Source organism: Mus musculus, chromosome 1 (genome assembly GCF_000001635.26).
Source record: "Mus musculus strain C57BL/6J chromosome 1, GRCm38.p6 C57BL/6J".
NCBI classification, from domain to species: Eukaryota; Metazoa; Chordata; class Mammalia; order Rodentia; family Muridae; genus Mus; species Mus musculus.
Genome location: NC_000067.6, coordinates 187,197,612 through 187,217,215, shown reverse-complemented (window position 1 = coordinate 187,217,215; position 19,604 = coordinate 187,197,612). Strand labels below are relative to the sequence as shown.

The 19,604-nt window shown below is 40.4% G+C and overlaps 2 protein-coding genes across 19 annotated transcripts in view; one reads left to right on the top strand and one right to left on the bottom strand.

Moving 5' to 3' along the window:
* The window catches only part of Gpatch2 (G patch domain containing 2), a 157,040-nt gene extending 154,430 nt beyond the window's left edge, over window positions 1-2,610 (bottom strand). For 5 of the 13 annotated variants that reach the window (NR_151741.1, NM_026367.4, NM_001357646.1 and 2 more), the window contains exon 1: window positions 1,540-1,705. Coding sequence is in view for 6 of the 13 variants with exons in the window: in NM_026367.4 (NP_080643.4) it covers window positions 1,540-1,592 (53 nt within the window). In the remaining 7 variants the exon portion in view is untranslated. Of the gene's footprint in view, window positions 1-1,309; window positions 1,474-1,539; window positions 1,720-1,752; window positions 1,869-2,525 lie in introns of those variants that run through there. The other 8 variants (XR_003946457.1, XM_006497199.4, XM_006497198.3 and 5 more) reach the window with 6 other exon arrangements.
* The window catches only part of Spata17 (spermatogenesis associated 17), a 205,898-nt gene continuing 187,998 nt past the window's right edge, over window positions 1,705-19,604 (top strand). For 3 of the 6 annotated variants that reach the window (XM_006497207.3, XM_030243223.1, XM_006497210.2), the window contains exon 1: window positions 1,705-2,046. In XM_006497207.3, coding sequence (XP_006497270.1) covers window positions 1,931-2,046 — 116 coding nt within the window. In that variant the 5' untranslated portion in view covers window positions 1,705-1,930. The remainder of the gene's footprint in view (window positions 2,047-19,604) is intronic. The other 3 variants (NM_028848.3, NM_029067.1, XM_030243227.1) reach the window with 2 other exon arrangements.

Below are 19,604 nucleotides of genomic sequence, written 5' to 3'. Positions count from 1 at the left end.
CAAAAGCACCAGCTGATAGGTGCTAATGATATTCTGGTCTCACTCATTACAAAAGATGAGTTGTTTAGCAAGTAAAAACACTACTGCAAGTAACTCCAGTTTAGAGTAATAGCGCGTCAAGTAATAGCCAGTAATACACAGCGCTATCTATGCATGATAGGAGACAGAAAGCACAATGAAGAATAAATGGGGTCACCGGTTGGTTTGTGTGTTTATGTCAACTAGCACACAAATGACTTCCTTTCTATTAGGACCAGACCAATCTACTGAACACTTCCGTTCCTTACCAGGCTCTGAACATTGAAGCATTAAGTACACTTTAGAGGAAACACCAGGATGTAGGGAAGTTCCTTTATCTTGTTTTCTGTGGTGGTTCCTACCACATGTACAACTGCCAAAGCTAAGAAAAACTAGTGCATTGTGACCTGCGTCTCTTGTTCCAAGCTGAGTGCAACAATTACAATTGCTCATTTAAAAAGCTTCTCCTGGGCTGGTGAGATGGCTCAGTGGGTTAGAGCACCCGACTGCTCTTCCGAAGGTCCAGAGTTCAAATCCCAGCAACCACATGGTGGCTCACAACCATCCGTAACAAGATCTGACTCCCTCTTCTGGTATCCCTGAAGACAGCTACAATGTACTTACATATAATAAATAAATAAATCTTTAAAAAAATAAAAATAAAAATAAAAAAAAAAAATAAAAAGCTTCTCCTAGTATTCTAACTGAAAATCGTGAGAACTTAAAAGCTACAAGAAAAACAACACTGGTTAGAAATGGTCTCTAGAGAGGAACCAAATAAGCCATCTGACCTAAGATATTCTTTTAACTTTTCAGTTATCGGTGATGCTAAACAATCAGACATCACAGCCCACTGGCAGGAACTTTAAAAATCACAGTTCTTGACTTACTGGTCAGATTTTTATGTTTCAAGATGGACCGCAAGACATCTACTTTCTTGTTACACTAACGTTTCTCTGAAAAGCGTTGGAACAAACGGGGGGTGGGGGTGGGGGTGGAGGTTGGGCGACCAGGGTTTTCAACTAGAAAATCCAAAACTGAGCTATCATCTCTGGTACTCAGGGGCACAGGACAACTTTGCCTCTTAAATTTTCTGTACCTGCGAGTCTCCTACAGCAGGGATGTCATTAAAGATCAAGTGTGATTTGCGAAAGCAGTTTGGAAACTTACAGCAGTGGACCAGGGTACCCTAAAGACAAATTCCAACCTGGGGCTACTGGAAAACGCCCCTTTCCCATAAACTAGGACAGAGCCTCCAGGGCGGTGGAAAACTTCTAGGCTTTACACGAACCGAGCTGCGCAGGGAGTACAAGAGCCTGGTGTCTCTGCTACTAAGAAACTTCTGGGACTGGGAATTTCTGTGATCTTGTCAACCACGGAATCTAGTACAATGTGGCCGGTTTGGCAGGGACAACGGGAACGCGGCCTGAAGAAACTTGGTGCACGGCCGTCTCTGACCCGGAGCCCCGCGAGCTGCTCGCCGGCTCGCTCGCCCCGTTCCCAACCGCCCGCCGGGCTCACCAGCTCTTCCCGGCGGCGGTTCCGATCGCTGGGCGCCCGTCGGCCCCAAACATCAACGACACCCGGGAGCGCGGCCTCGAGGCTCAGGCCCGAGGACCGACTCCAACTCCCGCAGCCCCGGCCAATTCCACACAGGACTTCAGCATTTTGAGAGCAACTTCCGGAAGCCGGCTGGAGGCGGAAACCGGAAACCGGAAGCGACCATTCGCTCACCTTAGCCTACCCTGACCCTTCCCATCAGCAGCTCGAAATTCCAGGAGAAAGGGGCGAGTCGACTCAAGTCTGGTCTCACGTGTACAAATCCGATTTCTCTGTCCAGTTGCTTGAAACTGAAACAGAGTGAAAGGAAAGGCCGATAAGTCGGAAGTGACCTTGGTTCAGCCCAGTTGCCATGGAGACTAATAGTAACAATTTTGGTGAACTCCAGGAGTTGAAGGACATGGCTACTTTAGCCAAGCTGCTGGCGCGGGCACCCTTTCTAGAAAGTCAGTACTACTTTAGGAACCGGTGAGTAGTGAAGAGAGGGGTCTCAGAAGATGTTTACTGTTAACAAATTACTTAATTCAGGAAATAATTCTAAATTCTTCTTCTCCCCATGGGGATTCAAACATGATCAGAAGTTTATATATATATATATATATAATCAATCACAAGTGGATTATATATACATTGACAAGTCATTAATAAGTTAATATTCTCTAAGGAAGATCCCAGAATAGAGAATTATTAAGGGCCGCCCTAAATGAAGTAAACCCCGACTGGGGAAACAGGCAGGAGGATGACTGTGAGTCCAGTCCAGCCTGGGCAACACAGAAAATTCAAGGCTGCCCTGGGCAACATTTGGGAGTCTTCCTCAAAATACTGTTTTGTTTTGTGGGGCTTTTTTTTTTTCGACATTTTAAAATAATCACTGAGAAATTTGGTTTGGTGAAACCTATTTTATACAATGTAGGTCTAGTGGCCTAATTAACGTTAACCAGGCTTACCCAGGTAGTTCCATGAATTCAGAATATCAATGTCCAAATGGGAATTTGAGCTTCACTTAATCTCACAAACATCACAGAATTCAATTCATCTGTGATTCATTTGTCCAAGTGAAGTTTCTATACCATTGTGACAAGATAATTGGTACAGTAAATGGGCAAGAGCTAAGGCAGCATTCTCACCCCCCACACCTAAACTTCCTCTCCATGAAAAGGGGACATTGAAACTAGAAGCAATGGCCCAGTGGTTTTCAAAACTTAGAAGGAATCACAAAAAGTACATTACAAAAAGTGTGATAAATTATAGCAGACCAGCAGTGACCAAGTCAGTGTGAGAAAGTCCTGATAAGCTATTCTTATCCTAACATACATCTCAACTATAGTTTTGCTATTTCATCGTGAACCTCTAGCAACTACAGTGATAATTCAATCTTGTAACTTTTGTGAGAAACTATGGATTTTCTTGCTAGAAGTAGGCCAATGTTGCTTTTTTTCTTGCCTCTTAGTTTAACCATTATTTCAGCCTGTACTGTCTTGCTTCCTGAAATGGAATAGCTACAACAGTTATTTAGTGAATAATCACATTACCGAAGCTTCCAATTAATCATCTTTAAATAAGCATAGCCATTGCGCAATGGAATTCTTATACTTAACATTCAGAGATCATATAGTATTCATTTAGAGTTATGTGGCAGGCTCCTGCTTGTTCATGACCTCAGTGTGCAGTGGGGACAAGTTGACTCCTTCATGCTATTGTGGAGCAGACATTGAGAACGGAATTGTGATGCGCTCGCTCTAAGTCAAAACTGAGCTGCTGGTTTCCCTTCTGCTAGCTGGCATCCAGAGGGCCCGAATGTGTTAGGTGGGCTGTTAAAGGAAATAGGTCACTCAGGGATCACACTCAGCTATAGAGCCTGTGTATTTAAATACTGCACTACCTGGGAAGAAGTGTCCCGAGCAGCAGTAGTGGTATAGATATTCTGATCTATAGTGCTACCCACAACAGGACTGATGGCTGCTGGGGTGTGGTCCTCCGCATCAGCCTTCAGTGTAATCCCTTTACACTGTTCTGAATGTGGCCCCATTATCTCCATCACTGGAAAAATTTGTTTCTGACTCATAACAGTTCCTAGAGTGATCTTAATTTAGTAAGTTGATGTGCCTTCAATTTGAACAATCATTGAAGTTCTAATAACATAAATTAATAGCAACTCACTTGTTAATTTGTTTCTTTGACTCTTAACTGTTTCTTGAATTTACTATTAAACCTTTACTTAATTTTATTTTAAAAATTCCTGAATTTTCTTTTATACTTTTACTTAATTTTGATGAAAAAATAATTTTCCCCTAGTAGACAGTGATGTTTTGTATAGAGGTAGAGACGCAGTTCAAATACTTTGTGTTACTTTAACTTTAGTGATAAACTCTTACATGTTTGCTCTAAACTGAACGCTCTAACTGTAAGCTTCATCATCTGTAAATGAAAAACGACAAAGCCTAGAGGTTTATTGGGAAGGGTAAATGATCAGGGTAACAACATTCAGTTGCATAATTATGACAAGAATTCACAGAAAAGTGAAGGATAAAGTACGTACCATCAAACCAGTACATTTTTAAAAGGTGGTTAGTAACTTCACTATATACTGCTGGTTATTGCTTTTCTTTGTAAATTTTAAATTTTCATTTATAAATTTGTCAAAAATCGTTATTGATTCATTTATAGTCTAGATACATATTTATGAAATACATGATTATAAATGTTCAACCCAACCATTTATATAGTTTAATGAGGTGCCTATGTAAAATTTATTCAGATAAAATGATTCAATATTTGCTCTAAACATTATCTTTTGAAAGTTGCTTTTTAGTAATTAATAACAAGGAATATATTTCTAAAGCTAAGTCAGTATCAGACATATTTATAACATAAAAGAGATGGCTCAGTTTCAAAAGCAAATTAATCCTATCTATTCCTGGTGTCCTAAAAGAGAAATTTCAACTTGCCTATCTCTACTCTGCTAGTTCTTGAGGAAAAAAAAACCAAAAACTAAAACTGTAATTTTCACAGGATATGAAAAGGATACCCAGATGTCTTAGTTAAGGTTTTATTGCTATGAACAGACAGCATGACCAAGGTAACTCTTACAAAGGACAGCATTTAATTGCAGCTGGCTTACAAGTTCAGAGGTTTAGTCCATTATCATCAAGGCAAGAGCATGGCAATGTCTAGGTAGACCATGGGGCTGGAGAAACTTAGAGCTCTACATCTTTATCCAAAGGCAGACAGAAAATTTGCTTCCAGGTAGCTAGGGGGAGAGTCCCCAAGCCCACCCCACAGTGACACACTTTTTTCAACAAGGCCACATCTCCTAATAATGTCACTCCCTGGGCAAAGCATACTTAAACCACCACATTCCAGTTCCCTATAGTCTTTTCAAACACCTGAGTCTGTGGGGGCCAAACCTAGCCAAAGCATAGTGCTAAATACATGTACTCCAACTTCAAAAGTCCCATAGTCTGTATCAGTCTCAGCAATGTTCAAAGCTCAGTCTTTTCTGAGATTCAGTCACTTAACTGTAATAACCTATAAAGTCAACATAAAAAAGCAGCTCATGTACCTTAAACATCACAGGATAAACGATACCATTACAAAGTGGCATAGTGAGGAAAGCCTGGACAAAAGCAATACCAAGAACAGCTGGGTAGCTCCACATCTGATGTCTGATGTTAAAACCCCTCTCAGTGTTGATGACTACAGCAAACTTCTTTCTCTTGGGCTCTCCCACTCCCTGTTAGCAGCTTTCCTTAGCAGGTATGCCCTGGCTCTGGGATCTCTAACAGATTGGGGAATCCCAGGCAAGGTCAAGTTCACAACTTCTTGTTCCAATGCCTGGGATCCATACATGATGTGTGACCTTCTGGGATACTCCAGAGGGCTTGGGTCGCATCTCCAGATCTGTCCTCTGTAGCACTCCAGGGTCTGGTTGATTCCACTCCATTGTTGGCAGCTTTCCTTGGTGATCATCCCATTATACTGGCATTTCCGATATGCTGGGGTCTTCCACTACAACTAGGCTTCACCAACAACCTCTCATAGGCTCCCTTTATAGTGCCAAGGCTCAAATCCTTTGCATGACCCCTTCAGTCCTGAGCCTTCAACAGCAACTGAGGCTGCACCTTCACCAATGGCCTTTCCTGGCCTCTCAAAGTTCCAAGCCTTAGCTGCTCTCCAAGATCCCTTCATGCCTACAAAGCCAGAACCACCTAGGTGAACCTTACACATTAAGAAATCCAGCTGCAACATGAGGGACAACCTTGGCTGTCTCTGGAACATAGCTTCTTTGTGCTTTCAGAAAACACTACCCAGAAGATATCACCTGAGTGATACTGGCCTCTTCTTAATCACCACTCATTTCATAGCTCAAGCTAACCAGCATCAATTGTCCCAGTAGTCCTTTCTTTTCTTGACTCTAAATCCAGAGCTTTGTGGCTGAAGCTGCTGAGTTCTGCTGCTTTCTAGGGCTAGAACATGGCCCCCTGGTTCTATTACATTATCACAAGCTTTCTGTTTTCCAACTCCTTCACACTGCCTAAGCTTAGTGGTCCTGGAACTAGCTCTGCAGATTGACCTTGAACTCATCGATCTGTGTGGCTGAGTGCTGGGATTAAAGGTGGGTAACCACCAAGCCTGGACTTAAGCTTTTCCTCTCTCAGAACTTGCGCAGTTCCAGGCTGGCCTTGGAAAGAAATCTGCTTGCCTTTGTCTCCTGCGTTTAAGGTGTATAGCTTTTAATTATACCTAACACGATATAACTCTCCTCTCTACAATTGTAAATGCATAAACAGTTTAACTGGGTGGGATCTTGCCCCAAGGTCACCACTCCCTTAATTCCTTTTACTATCCATGAACACAGGATTTAGTTTTACTCTACTTCCTGGTGCCCCTTCACTCTTTGAACCTTATGTTCTGTATTTCTCCTGCCTATGCTTGCTACTTTTCATTAAAATGCTAATATTGCTCCCCTCTGGAACTTCCTGATCTGAGTCTCTAGTCCACATTTCTTTCAGCACACTTGTTTGTCTTCCAAGCTTGTAGGAGTACACTGTAACTGTACAGATGGTTGTGAACCTTCATGTGGTTGTTGAGAATTAAATTTTTAGGACCTCTGCTCGCTCTGGTCAACCGCTCTTGCTCAGATAAACCCTGTTCGTTCTAGTCAACTCCGCTGTCTCAGTTCCTACTTGCACTGACCCAAAGATTTATTTATTAATTTTATGTGAGTACACTGTAGCTGTGTTCAGACACCCCAGAAGAGGGCATTAGATCTCATTACAGGTGATTGTGAACCACCATGTGGTTGCTGGGATTTGAACTCGGAACCTTCAGAAGAGCAATCAGTGCTCTTATCTGTTGAGCTATCTCACCAGCCCAACTTTCTGTTTCTTTAATGTTTACTTTTGGGTTTATACTGGGGACGAAACCCAGGGCCTTTAGAGTGTGGGAAATCCCTCAAGTGCTATACAACCAGGCCTTGTTTACATTTTAGGTAGTCAAATTACTGAATGTTCTTCTAGCTTTAAGGATTTTAGTCTTTCTTGGAATAGTCTGTCCAAGCAAACAATTATAAAATAACTCTCTTCATTTGCTTCTAATCTAACTAAAGTTTTATATTATTTTGTCATATTTTGTGAATATATTTATGTGTTTGTGTTGTTTGAGGTGGATCAAAATATTAATTGTCTCAATAACAATGAATTTAGTGAATTTGATGAATAGTCAACCATTTCCTTAATAATTATTAAGTATTGTAAGATAGTAAAATAAAAGCATAAAAGTTGAAAGGGAAGCCTGGCAGTGGCAGTGCACGCCTTTAATCCCAGCACTTGGCAGGCTCATATAGACAAAACCGTTACTCAGGAAGATGAGGCTGAATTCCCTGAACTTGAGACTAGCTTCAAAACAAACAAGCAAAAGCTTTAAAGGAACAGTAGCATTTTCTGTTCACTGGTACTTCCCCACAGCGCTGAGAGGAGGAGATTTGCAAAAGCAAAGTGAGGCTGTGGTTGGTGGCACCCCTGTAGACAGTGCTAGGAAGGCAGCCTGAGGTCAGGAGCAGGAGGCAGAGTCTGGCCTAAGCTAGAAACGGAGCTTGAGGTCAGTATGGGTTAAATGATACCACCCCCCAGAGAAGAAGAAATAATAAATGAATAATATTGCAGAATACCAGGCAGTACATGTTTATGTAATATGAATGATCCTTTGAAAATACAACTACCATCTTTATAGCTTCAGAGTGAATGTAATTTGACTCAAAATTTTCACTTTTCTATTGTCCATAGAGAAATGAACTCATAATTATACAATTTGTGTACAAGATAATTTTATATATAATGTTTTCTTCTAAAATCATTCCGTGAAAAATATTTTATAACAAATAACTGGAATCCTGAATCTCTACAAGGACAATATATGCACAACAGTTTTTAAAAAGGGCTAAGTTGGACTGGAGCTATATCTCAGCTGATGAAGGCACCCACTTCTAAACATGTAGATCTGAGTCTGATCCCAGAACCCACAGGGTGGGAGGATAGAAATGACCAATGACTCTGTGAGGTGTCCTCCGATTTCCACATCCTTGTCATGACTTGCACATGTATGTGCATTTGGGACACACACACATGCAAATGTAGGTGTAAGAAGCATCCAAAGGAATAAATTTTGTACATTATGATATCAAAAAAATTCTTGAGACAAATTAAGGTAAAATGTATGTAGGTAATTTTAGAATATAGAGATGTATAGATTCCTCAATATGGAGCTGGGGTAAACAACATGATGTGTAAAGCAGAGATGTATAGAGGTTTAGGTGGTGAAAAGGGCAGGGTCAGGGAGAGTAGTCTTGGTGACCTTGACATTTTCCTGTCCTAGGGACACATTGAGCATTACACAATCACAAACTATTTGTGAAATAAAGAGATCAATAAGAGAAATATGTTCTAAGAGAAAAAGGTTGTTTTGGAACCAAGATTAAAGTGTGCATCAAGATATAGAAATAGGAAACTTGGCCCTAACCTTGAAAAGCTGAATGAAGTTTTAAAAAAAAAAAATCAGTGAATTTCAGACACAGTACAGTAGCCAATGTAGGATCTGAGCCCAAAGAAGCAAGCAGATGAGATCAGCCAGGCAGTCATACTAGCTGTTTGGTTGGTTGGTTTTGCCTGGAGGTGACTTCTTGGTAAAATTCTAACATCTTCAAAATAGAGCATATGTAGTATCTGGCATATTCACTAAATCCTGGGGGGAGTGTAGAAAATGCTGACTGTAAGAGTGAGAAAAATCTATCAGTAGAAACAAACCAGGAATATAAAATGATACCAATAGATAAAGCGTTTAAAGTCACTTTTCCAATTTAGTTAAAAATGGAGAGGAAAGCATGAATATAGTAAGAACTTTATAAAAAATAGGAAAAATGATACTTTTAGAAATTAAAACCCATATTTGAAATTAAAATTTGTAGAAGCACACACACATGTGAACACACAAACACATGCATGCATGCCATGTACGCACACACATGCGCAAACACACACGCACCGTTCACAGAAGATTATCAGCCTTGTAAGGTAAAAGGTCGCAGGTCCCTCCTGCCCATTCATATTCTTCATATGCACACCAGAATGTTCTCTATATGACCATAATTCCATCACTGACATCAGGGAGTGGTGCTGGCTTATACTTCTATTTCACTGTAAACCTCTAAACTTTGCCAACTTCATTAATAATTTTTGGAAGGTTTACGCAACCCTAAACAAAAGTATATCCTCAAAATATGTATAGCTAAAGGATCCTATGTGCCCACCCATCCAGAAGGACTATTGATTTTTACTGGTTGCTGTGGGAGGCGGTACCACTTTCTTTCTTGGTACAGCCACTGATAAGTTACCTATGCTCTAGTGAGGAACCCATCCCTTGATCCTGCAACCAATCCTAATTAAACTCAGTGTTGTTGTTTTGGTTGTTCTGTTGTTTTGCTGTGGTTTTAATTGGGAGAGGACTGTTTAGGAAGAAGAAATGTATCTATGGGAATGAAGAGAATCAGAGAAGGTAATTAGGAAGTGAAAGTGAACACAATTGTACACATGTATGAAATTGTCAAAAATAAAAATAAAAAATGTTAACAGATCCCACTTGTCCTGTCTTTCATAGTTACCATGAATGTAGAATATTTATCTGTTTTTATTTTTATGACTTTTGACCCTTTTGAAGATTATGGGTCAGTTGTCTTGTAGAATTTTTCTGGGTTTTTCCCCTGAATACAGGGACATATTTTGGGGTGGAATGGCTTACGAGTGACACTGCGGTCCTTGCACTGTATTAACCAGATTCCATGTGGTCCTGCGTTGTTCTATCACTGGCGCTATTAATAGATGTCAACCATCTGACAAAGGAGATGACCCAAAGACTTCTCCACTAGAATATTCTCTTTCCCTTTTAATCTAAGGGTGTGTTTTAAAGCAGGCACTTGGAAACTATATTTCCTATTTCTCAACCCACTCTAAAGTTACTTATTATCAATGTGGGCTCATACTTTCTTGTTCTAGTCAATGAGCTAAAGTCCATTTTTCTCTTCTTACTGTAATTCTAACATTTGTCCAAGGAGAACCATGTCATACTTTCTGCTTTGTCCTGATCACCACAAAACATCCCTGTTTTCTGACAAAAGAATGTATTCTGGTCTCCTCGTCATCCGTTTCTCCAAAGCAGCCCTTGTTCCTTATGCTAAGTTCACCTTGTAATTGCGGGTGTCTCGGGGGGGGGGGGGGGTTACTCTCAATGGCTAAAGCTAGGGACCATGCATATGTGTGCATTAATTCATTTTACACCTGTGTTAGTTTCTGTGATAGTCAGTATGGATATTAAAAGCCATAAGTTGACTTTTGTGATATGAAAAGCTATTGCGAAAACTGTTTCATATTCAGCACCCTAAGATTCAACCTATATTGCTGTGTTGCTCCAAAATTCCTGAACTCCAGCATTCTTTCTGTCGACATCCTCAATAGCCAGGAATTGCACCACCACACCTGGCTTTTCTCTGTTTTTTCAGATGTGAGAAGCCTGCCTCCCATTATCCTGATAACATTTGCTTTATTAGGCTATTCTACATGTGTGTAAGCCAATTACCACAGTGGATACCCCATTCTCTGAAGGGATGTCTTTCCCAACATTTTATGTGGGAGAAGCTACATTGCCTGCCCTCGCAGGTAGACCGTTTATTCGCCTTGCATAGAACATTCCTTTCTAGGCTCACACTATGACATAGTGCTCCACTTAGCTCCAGTATGCAAGTATTCTTCCCCATGCAAACTCTGACAGCCCGTGACTTACTCCCTTGGTAGTATGTCCAACAGACACTCTTACTTCCATCACCCACTACAGAATGGATTTGTTTAGGAAGTGAAGAACAGTAAATAAGGGATATTTTAGCATGCATTAATAGTAGTCATCTTTGTAGCAAACTATGATGTCTCCTGATCTATCTAGCATTAAGGTCCTTGCAACCCCACATTCATTAACCTGTTAAATAACAGAAAAAAAATAGTAATAAGATTATTAATAAGAAGCAGAAATGAAGCTCCCATTTCCTAAGAGTGGCTCTGTTTATTAGTACCAAGAGCCTTTTATCAGACACAGTGATAATTTTAAATTATGGACTAAGTATAGTGTCTCCCTTTAAGGAGCTTAAAACTTTAAAGTCTAGCAAAATCATCTGGAAAACAGTTACTCTGCACATGAGGATATCTGAGACCATAAGTCAACGAGTGTTGGAATAGTATTCCTACAGTCTAAAACAGGCATTGTCTGATAATGAGAAAGGAAGAATATTGGGTTTTTAATCTAACATTTATTTACTCATAGCTAATATATGTGGGCCAGACGAAGTCCAGCCTGTAGATATATAAAAGCAGTGTTTGCATGTCACTGGGAAGATGCTTAACGATATACACTTCATTTTTCTGTTCCCTGCCAGTTAATTCCTGGCATGCACACATACTTCTCAGAGTTCCTACGCCTATACTTGATGACAAAGCGACCAGAAACTTCTTGCTTTCTCTTGATGTTTTATTGCATTGCTGTTAATACTTCGGGTCTTTTATCATTATTAATTCACTCAGTATTCACTGTGATAACACTGATCACAATAAATTTATTTCAAATCCATGTAGATGGCATAATTTATTCACTGCTATAGGATTTTCATTATAATCTGGAACTAATTATTTCACCATTAAAATAAAGTGTTACCTACAGTTTTTCGTTTTAAACATAAAATGTCTAGTGGCTCGTGACATATTGTGTGAGCACTCGGCATCCCAGGGCTAGCCAAAGTGTCTGCAAAATTCATTTGAAGCATTTTTTTTAAAAGAACAACAGAAAAGAAATGTATGGAAGTAAGATTTCAGCCCATATGTTAAAACTCAGTAAAAACTAGGACTTTTAAGAGTTTTTTCCCATTTTGTGATATATACTTATTAATACAGCATACATTCGTATTTATATACATTATTGTTAAATACTCCAGAAACAGATTAATTAGACATTTGACTAGTGTCTTCAGGAGAGATTTATTTTCTTTTGGAAAAGAAACTAACAATTCTGTGAGCTTGTCTGCTTATGTTCCATGTGCCCAGTAACATAAGGAGATGATAAAGTCAGCGTGTAGTACACTAATAGTTGAGTGTCATAACTAATGCTGTGTGAACCCCAAAGAAGTAGTTAGTGAGGCTGGGCACCCTATTCCTCTCTTTCTTTGCAGAGGCAGGCATCTGCAAACTGTTGATAGTGAAGGGAAAAATGTTTCCAGTCATTTAAATAGACTGCATTTAACCAGGAAGTGAATCTAGTAGAGTTATATCTGATGCTGATGGTAAATGGTAAAAAGTCAGGTCTAGCTATATCTTGGGCTTTATCTTATAGCCACCTTGTTGAATGGAATTATCTTCATGATCTCCTTTGAGCTCCTTGTTCTAATGGATGCTGTATTGCTGTATCCTTGTGTGGGTCATAAGTGACACTGTAGTGCTGTGTCCTTGTGTGGGTCAGAAGTGACAGTTTTATGTGCTTCCCTGTTACATGTTATGAGCTCATACAATTTTAAAAGAACAACGAAAGACTTCCTCTTACCCTGTAGCCCCTTGCTGCCATGGCATCTCATAGCATTTGGTACCTGTTAATCATTTTTTACCTTTTTGATATCTTTCCATTCACTTCTGAGACATAGCATTATATTTTATCTTATACTTGGACCCGTATTTTTCCCTCAAAACTTTCACAAACCAAAGATTATAACCTTAGAGGATGTACAGTTCCACTGTCCAATTGGTGATACTGTATACAAGGAATTTTGTATCTCTTCATGGTACAGATCCTACTCCGAAAGCCACAGTCTTCTGCCTTCTCTTCTGTTCTTACATGTCTTCTTCTTCTTCTTCTTCTTCTTCTTCTTCTTCTTCTTCTTCTTCTTCTTCTTCTTCTTCTTCTTCTTCTTCTTCTTCTTCTTCTCCTTCTCCTTTTCTCCTCCTCCTTCTCCTCCTCCTCCTCCTCCTCCTTCTTCTTCTTCTTCTTCTTCTTCTTCTTCTTCTTCTTCTTCTCCTTCTCCTCCTCCTCCTCCTCCTTCTGCTGCTGCTCCTCCTCCTTCTTCCTCTTCCCCTTCCCCTCCTCCTCCTCCTCCTCCTCCTCTTCCCTCCTTCCCTCCCTCCCTCTCTCTTGTGTCTGCCACATTTTATCAGCTCTTCCAATGTCGCAGATACTTTCCTATGTTTGGGAAAACAGATAAGAGTAAGAAGTGAGCCCAGTCTCAAAGAATGGAAATGGTATCACTGGTATGTAGAAGGCTTCAAGCACTACGAGGATTGATCTTCTTAGAGAAGAAAAGTCAATTCGAGGAGTAACTTTGTGTTCTAGTGGCAAGAGAGAGAGCATGGTTTATTCAGGGAACTAATGGAAGAGAAGGCTCTACTGTGGGTTGAAATGAAAGAAGATAAGGGAATTGTACATGGGCCAGATCAAGGAGGGTTTCGTTTGGTATACTAATGGCTATGACTTCATTCACAAGTTTTGATTTGTCTTCTGAGGTTGGATATTAAGATCTCTCAAGGAAACAATGACATTATTAGATTTTTCAGAAGATAATTTACAGCACCACTAAGATGGCTCAACAGCTAGGGAGCTTGCTGCCAAGGCTGAAGACCTAAGTTCCATCGTCAGGATCCACAGGATGGAGAAAGAGCTTACTCCTTCAGACTATCCTCTCATCTGCACACGCTGTCCCCACCCAGTAAAATAAGTAAATAATATTTATAAATGTTTTAAAGATCACGACTCCCTGGTGTGGTGATACTTGCCTCCCGTCCCATAATGTGGAGCACTGGTCAAGAGGACCCACAGTTCTAGGCTGGAGCTACATAAAGAGACCTTGTCATACAGAACAAAACAAACACTTGGGAAAATAAAACCTTGGCATCTAATTAGTTTTAAAAAGATGAAGGCAGGAATAATGCTGACTATCGATTTCTCAACCTCTGATATCAGCTATGGGTTTGATAACATTGCTATTCTTGACAAAGAACTGGTTTAAGATGAGCAGCAATGAGCATTGCTTTAAGAGGATTCCATTAATCCCTCTTCCCATGTTCTTTCCTAGAAACAATCTCTTCCACTTGTGAATGTGTGTGGGTTTTTTTTAAATCTCTTAATATGGTGTTTAAGTCGTCACTCATTTTAATTCATGTTATCTTCAAGAATCTTAGCCTGGAAACTCATGTACATAAAATGCATATATGTGTGCCTGTGAGAAGCACACTAGCTTATACACAGCTCTTATGTGGTAAGTAACTGAATTAGTGAATAACTTAATTCCCAACTAGTATTTGTTTTTCCTGTAAGTTTCAGAGATAGCATTTAAAAATAATGTAGCAATAAGTAAACAAATTATAAAGACTTGGAACAATTTGCTGCTATTGCAAAGGACCCAGATTAGCTTCCCAGCTCCTACATTGAGCAGCTCACATCGACCTGTAACTCTAGCTCCAGGCAGTCTCCATGAGTCCCTGCACCCACAAAGCATACATATATTCAGAAACATACATGTGATTTAAAAATCAGCTTAAAAAAGAATCTTTAGAAAGATCCATGTAATTGCTTTTGAGTTGGATTATTCCTGTGTTATCCAGGAAGACTTTAAAATCCTGGAATACAATTCATATCTCTTCCCCCAGCCTGCTGAAGGCTGAGACTACAGGAACTGTTGCTCAGCCTGGCCTGTTATGATCTACTCTGAGCTGATACTGTACATTATTCTTCCCATAAGGCATTTATGGTGTGCTATCAAATGTGCCTCTGGTGTACTGAAATTTTAACAGAGAAACAGAATTTAAAATTAAGAAATTTGACCAATAATTCTTTTAAACTTAAAATTGGACTCATGGTTTTTAGAGAGATTTTATTGGATTCTCTCATTTGCCCACTTTTTACTTGCAGAGGCACTGTGTTGCTATTAGGTAATGAATTGGGTTACAAAATTCTTCTTTCATGTTTCATTCTCCAAGTTCTGGGTTCTGCACAGAACTGCAGTTCTGTATGTGCAGTCTCATATGCACTCAGTTAAACTGACTCTTACAGAGATGAGAACACAAAACATTATGCTGTGTATTTCCCGTTACCATGCTTTATCTAGCCATTTCAGATGTATTGGTATACTTAATTTTCTGTGCATTCCGTATTGTTTCTGTAGTAGTTGATATTTCAGGAGGCTGCTCCACTTGTTTCAGTGTTCAATACAATGCTCTATTATGAAAACACATACTAACTCTACTAACCACCACTTGGGATAGCCAGAAACCATTGCTCTGATAGAACAGCTGATGTGGGTTTAACCAATGGTGTTCTATTGCACTGTCCTGGCCTTCCCTGGGCTCAATGCTGGGGCATTCTGAGTTTCTTTACAGCTGTGTCTGTCTTGTATTTCTTCGGAAACACCTTTAAGATTGTTCCAGTGTCATGAGTTTGGATTGGTGTGTTCTTAGCAGGAGTGGTGGCTAACTAAAGATGGACCTGTGAGGGATGCTGGAAGTAAACTCTTATCTCTACATTTTCACTAAGAAAGATTCTGGAAGCTACATCAGTATCAGCCGATGCAGGCTTGCCCTCAAACATACAAAGGAGCAGAATGTGTGTTCCCTTCTTCAAGCACAGCAGGACCTTCCCAGTGACGGTTTGACTTTCTTACTTGTGTAGATAATGTTTGCATTTATAATCAGGATGACCTCCTTCTGGCCACTCTGTACTCAGAATCAGATCGTCTCCATGTACTTGACTTTGATAATCCTGAAGACACAATTCTGGGTTTGGGTATCTCTGAGTCAGAGTGTCAAGTAGCCCAGGCTGGCCCCTGACTTGCTGTGAAGCTCAGGATCCCTGAACGCTGATCCTTTCGGGGCCTGGGGTTGCTGGTGAAGCATCACATAGATCATTGTCCCTACTTCCCCCTCCCCTTTCCCCTCTCTCCTTTTTCTCCCCTCTTCCCTCTCTTCCTTCTCTTCCTCACTCCTTTCTCTCTCCCTGTGTTTATCTTTAAATGAGTTATGCCTTCTACAACTTGGATTCCATCAGTAGATAATGAATTTTAGGGGCAAAATCATAAACCAAATCCTTTATTTTAAAGGAAGCTGTCAAAAATGGCAGAGTGACACATAGGTAGGTGTGTCTTTCCTACTTTTACCACTGCCACCTATTAAGAATCGGAACTTCATTGACATAGGAAAAATGTTCCTTTTTTTTTCCCAATGGAGATTTGAACTCCCTTATTTGAGACTTGAGTCTCACTGTGAAGCTCACACTGCCCTTAACTTAAAATCCTCCTGTCTTGACTTCTCAGGTCCCTATCACATTCCACACGGACTGTGAATGTGGATGTTCACTTTTTAAACATGAACAGTGTTTGCGAGATGGTAAAGCTCTTGGAGACTCAAGTTCAAGCCTCACTTCCCTGTGTGGTCACACAGGCTACGAATCTCAGTGTAGGAGAGCATTAGAGAAGGGTAATTGGGGATGCTGGCCAACCTTTCCAGCCAATGAGGGACCATGTCTCAAAACAAGCTGGCACCTAGGGAACAACACTTGCGGTTAACCATTGACCCATCCACATATGCATACTTTCACATGTGCCTGCACCTCATGAAAACACATCCATGCACCCATGAGTACACAGAAACATAAAAAAATGTAGAATGTGCTCAATGCTTTTCCTATTCTATGATTCGTTTTTGTAAAATTCTTTGCTTCTGAATATGAAAAAGAGTCCTATAGAACGCATACATTTTCTCTATTTATTTAAATTAGTTGCTTTCAAAGTTAATATTTCTTGTATTCAATGTTTTATATGTTTGATTCTTTTTAAAATACCTTATCAGATTTGTGGCTGTGTGCTACTACTGTTGGAGCTTTGTGAATGTAGATTTTTTGTTAATGTAGAAGCTCTGTGGATGTAGAAATTCTAAGATTTGAGGGCTGAGCACTTGGCATTGGATAACCAATTCATCTGTGTGGAAGACTGATCTCCCTCTCACAGCAGCATTTCAGTACTTGTAGCTGTTCATCTGGTGGTGGGACACTTTTGTCCCATTTGTGTTGACATATCAACGGGTGATGTAATTGTGTAGCTATTGTCTAAGTGACTATATTGTTGAAATTTCATGTGTGCAGCTCTTATGTCCTATCAGGAAGACAGGGTCTCACCACAGACGTCCGAGTTTTCTGGCTGTTCTTTGATGAGGGGTGAAAGGTGCACTTGTCTGTGATGTAAGGATGAGTATTAGGAATGCAGTTACGGATTATTCTGGTTTGGGAGAAAGTGCAAGGGGTAGAAGTGGAAAGTTTCTGCCTCCATGACCTCACAGCCACACCATGACATCACAGCCATACCATTACCTCACCAACACTTCACCAACCACACCATGACCTCACCAACCACACCATGATCTCACAGCCACACCATGACCTCACCAACTACACCATGACTTCATAGCCACACCATGACCTCACAACTATACCATAACCTCACACCCACACCATGACCTCACCAACCATACCAGGACCTCATAGCCATACCATGACCTCACCAACCACACCAGAATCTCACAGCCACACCACTACCTCACCAACACCTCACCAACCACACCATGACCTCACCAACCACACCATGATCTCACCAACCACACCATGATCTCACAGCCACACCATGACCTCACCAACTACACCATGACTTCATAGCCACACCATGACCTCACAGCTACACCATGACCTCACAACTATACCATGACCTCACACCCACACTATGACCTCACCAACCACTCCAGTACCTCACCAACAGCCATACCATGACCTCACCAACCACACCATGACCTCACAGCCACACCATGACCTCATAGCCACACCATGACCTCACAGTCACACCATGACCTCACAGCCACACCATGACCTCATAGCCACATCATGACCTCAAAGGTAGTAGGCTCGATTTACAGTCAGGCATGCATTTTCTCTTGATGAGCAGGTTTCAAGTCCAATTAGGCTGCAGTTGACTCTTGTACCTTTGAGGATATCTTGCCTTGCTGCTCTTATTGTGGTGTGTAGTCATCATAGCTAAATAGGACCATTGACTGCTTTTCTCCCTTGGCAGACTGCATCGCTCCTGAAGTGCTAAGAATGCAGGTGATGCCGACCTCCTGACTCATGGTGCATTTGATGCCAGCATACCAACAGTGCTGGTTTGCATGAATGTTCTCCATACTGCATTTTACACATGCATCAATGTAATGCTTTTGTGTTCCTCTCTTTGCACCTGTGAGACTTCTTGGTTTGGATTTCTAGGTTATTTGTTGTTCCATATGTAGACCTGCAATCTATCCACTTTTTAATAGCTATTTGGTGTTCATACATTAATTGCTAATCCTATTTTTGTTTGTCTTTGGCAACCCTTATAACTGTTATTTTTAAATTGTATTGTTGAAAATGTTTTATTTTATCTGATGAATTCTACATACATACTATAAATTTATATAAAATTCATGTTTTATCTAAAATTCACTATAAAAACAAAAGAAATCTTTGCAGTAAAAGTAATTCTGGGATCTAAAAGATGACTCAGTCAATAAGGATCTCCTGCACAAGCAAGGCTCATGTGCTGACCTCCATTCAGAGCCCGAACCCACGTGAAAAGCCAGACTTGTGTGTCTCTAACTCGGGCGGTAAGAGAGGTATGTGCCTCCCTGAAGCCGATCAGCCAAACTGTCTGAATCAGTGAGCTCCAGTGAGTTTGTATTAAAAATAAATAAGAAGTAGAGAGTGATTGAAAAAGATAATGATGCCAGCTTCTAGATGAGACACACATGTGCACACACACACACACACCTTAACCTGGGTGCACATAAGCACAAACATATAGGAACAGTAATAAGAAAGAGGTATCACCATGCTATCAACTGTGTTCATTCAGCAAACAGAAGGTGCTAAATGTATGCCAGCCAGCTTGGAAAAGAAACATTCTGCAGTCCCCTGCACTATCACTTCATCGATTGGCCGTGGAAAGGCAAGATAATATTGACATCAGTTAGGATAGATACATAAATAAAGATGTCTTGACCTCGATGGATTTTTGTATATTAAACCATCCTTGCATCCCTGGAATAAAACCTACTTAGTCAGGATGGATGATTGCTTTAATGTGTTCTTGGATTTGGTTAGTGAGAATTTTATTGAGGATTTTTGCATCGATATTCATAAGGGAAATTGGTCTGAAGTTCTCTATCTTTGTTGGATCTTTCTGTGGTTTAGGTATCAGAGTAATTGTGGCTTCATAGAATGAGTTGGGTAGAGTTCCCTCTACTTCTATTTTATGGAATAGTTTGTGCAGAACTGGGATTAGATTTTCTTTGAAGGTCTGGTAGAACTCTGCACTAAACCCATCTGTTCCTGGGCTTTTTTGGTTGGGAGACTATTAATGACTGCTTCTATTTCCTTAGGGT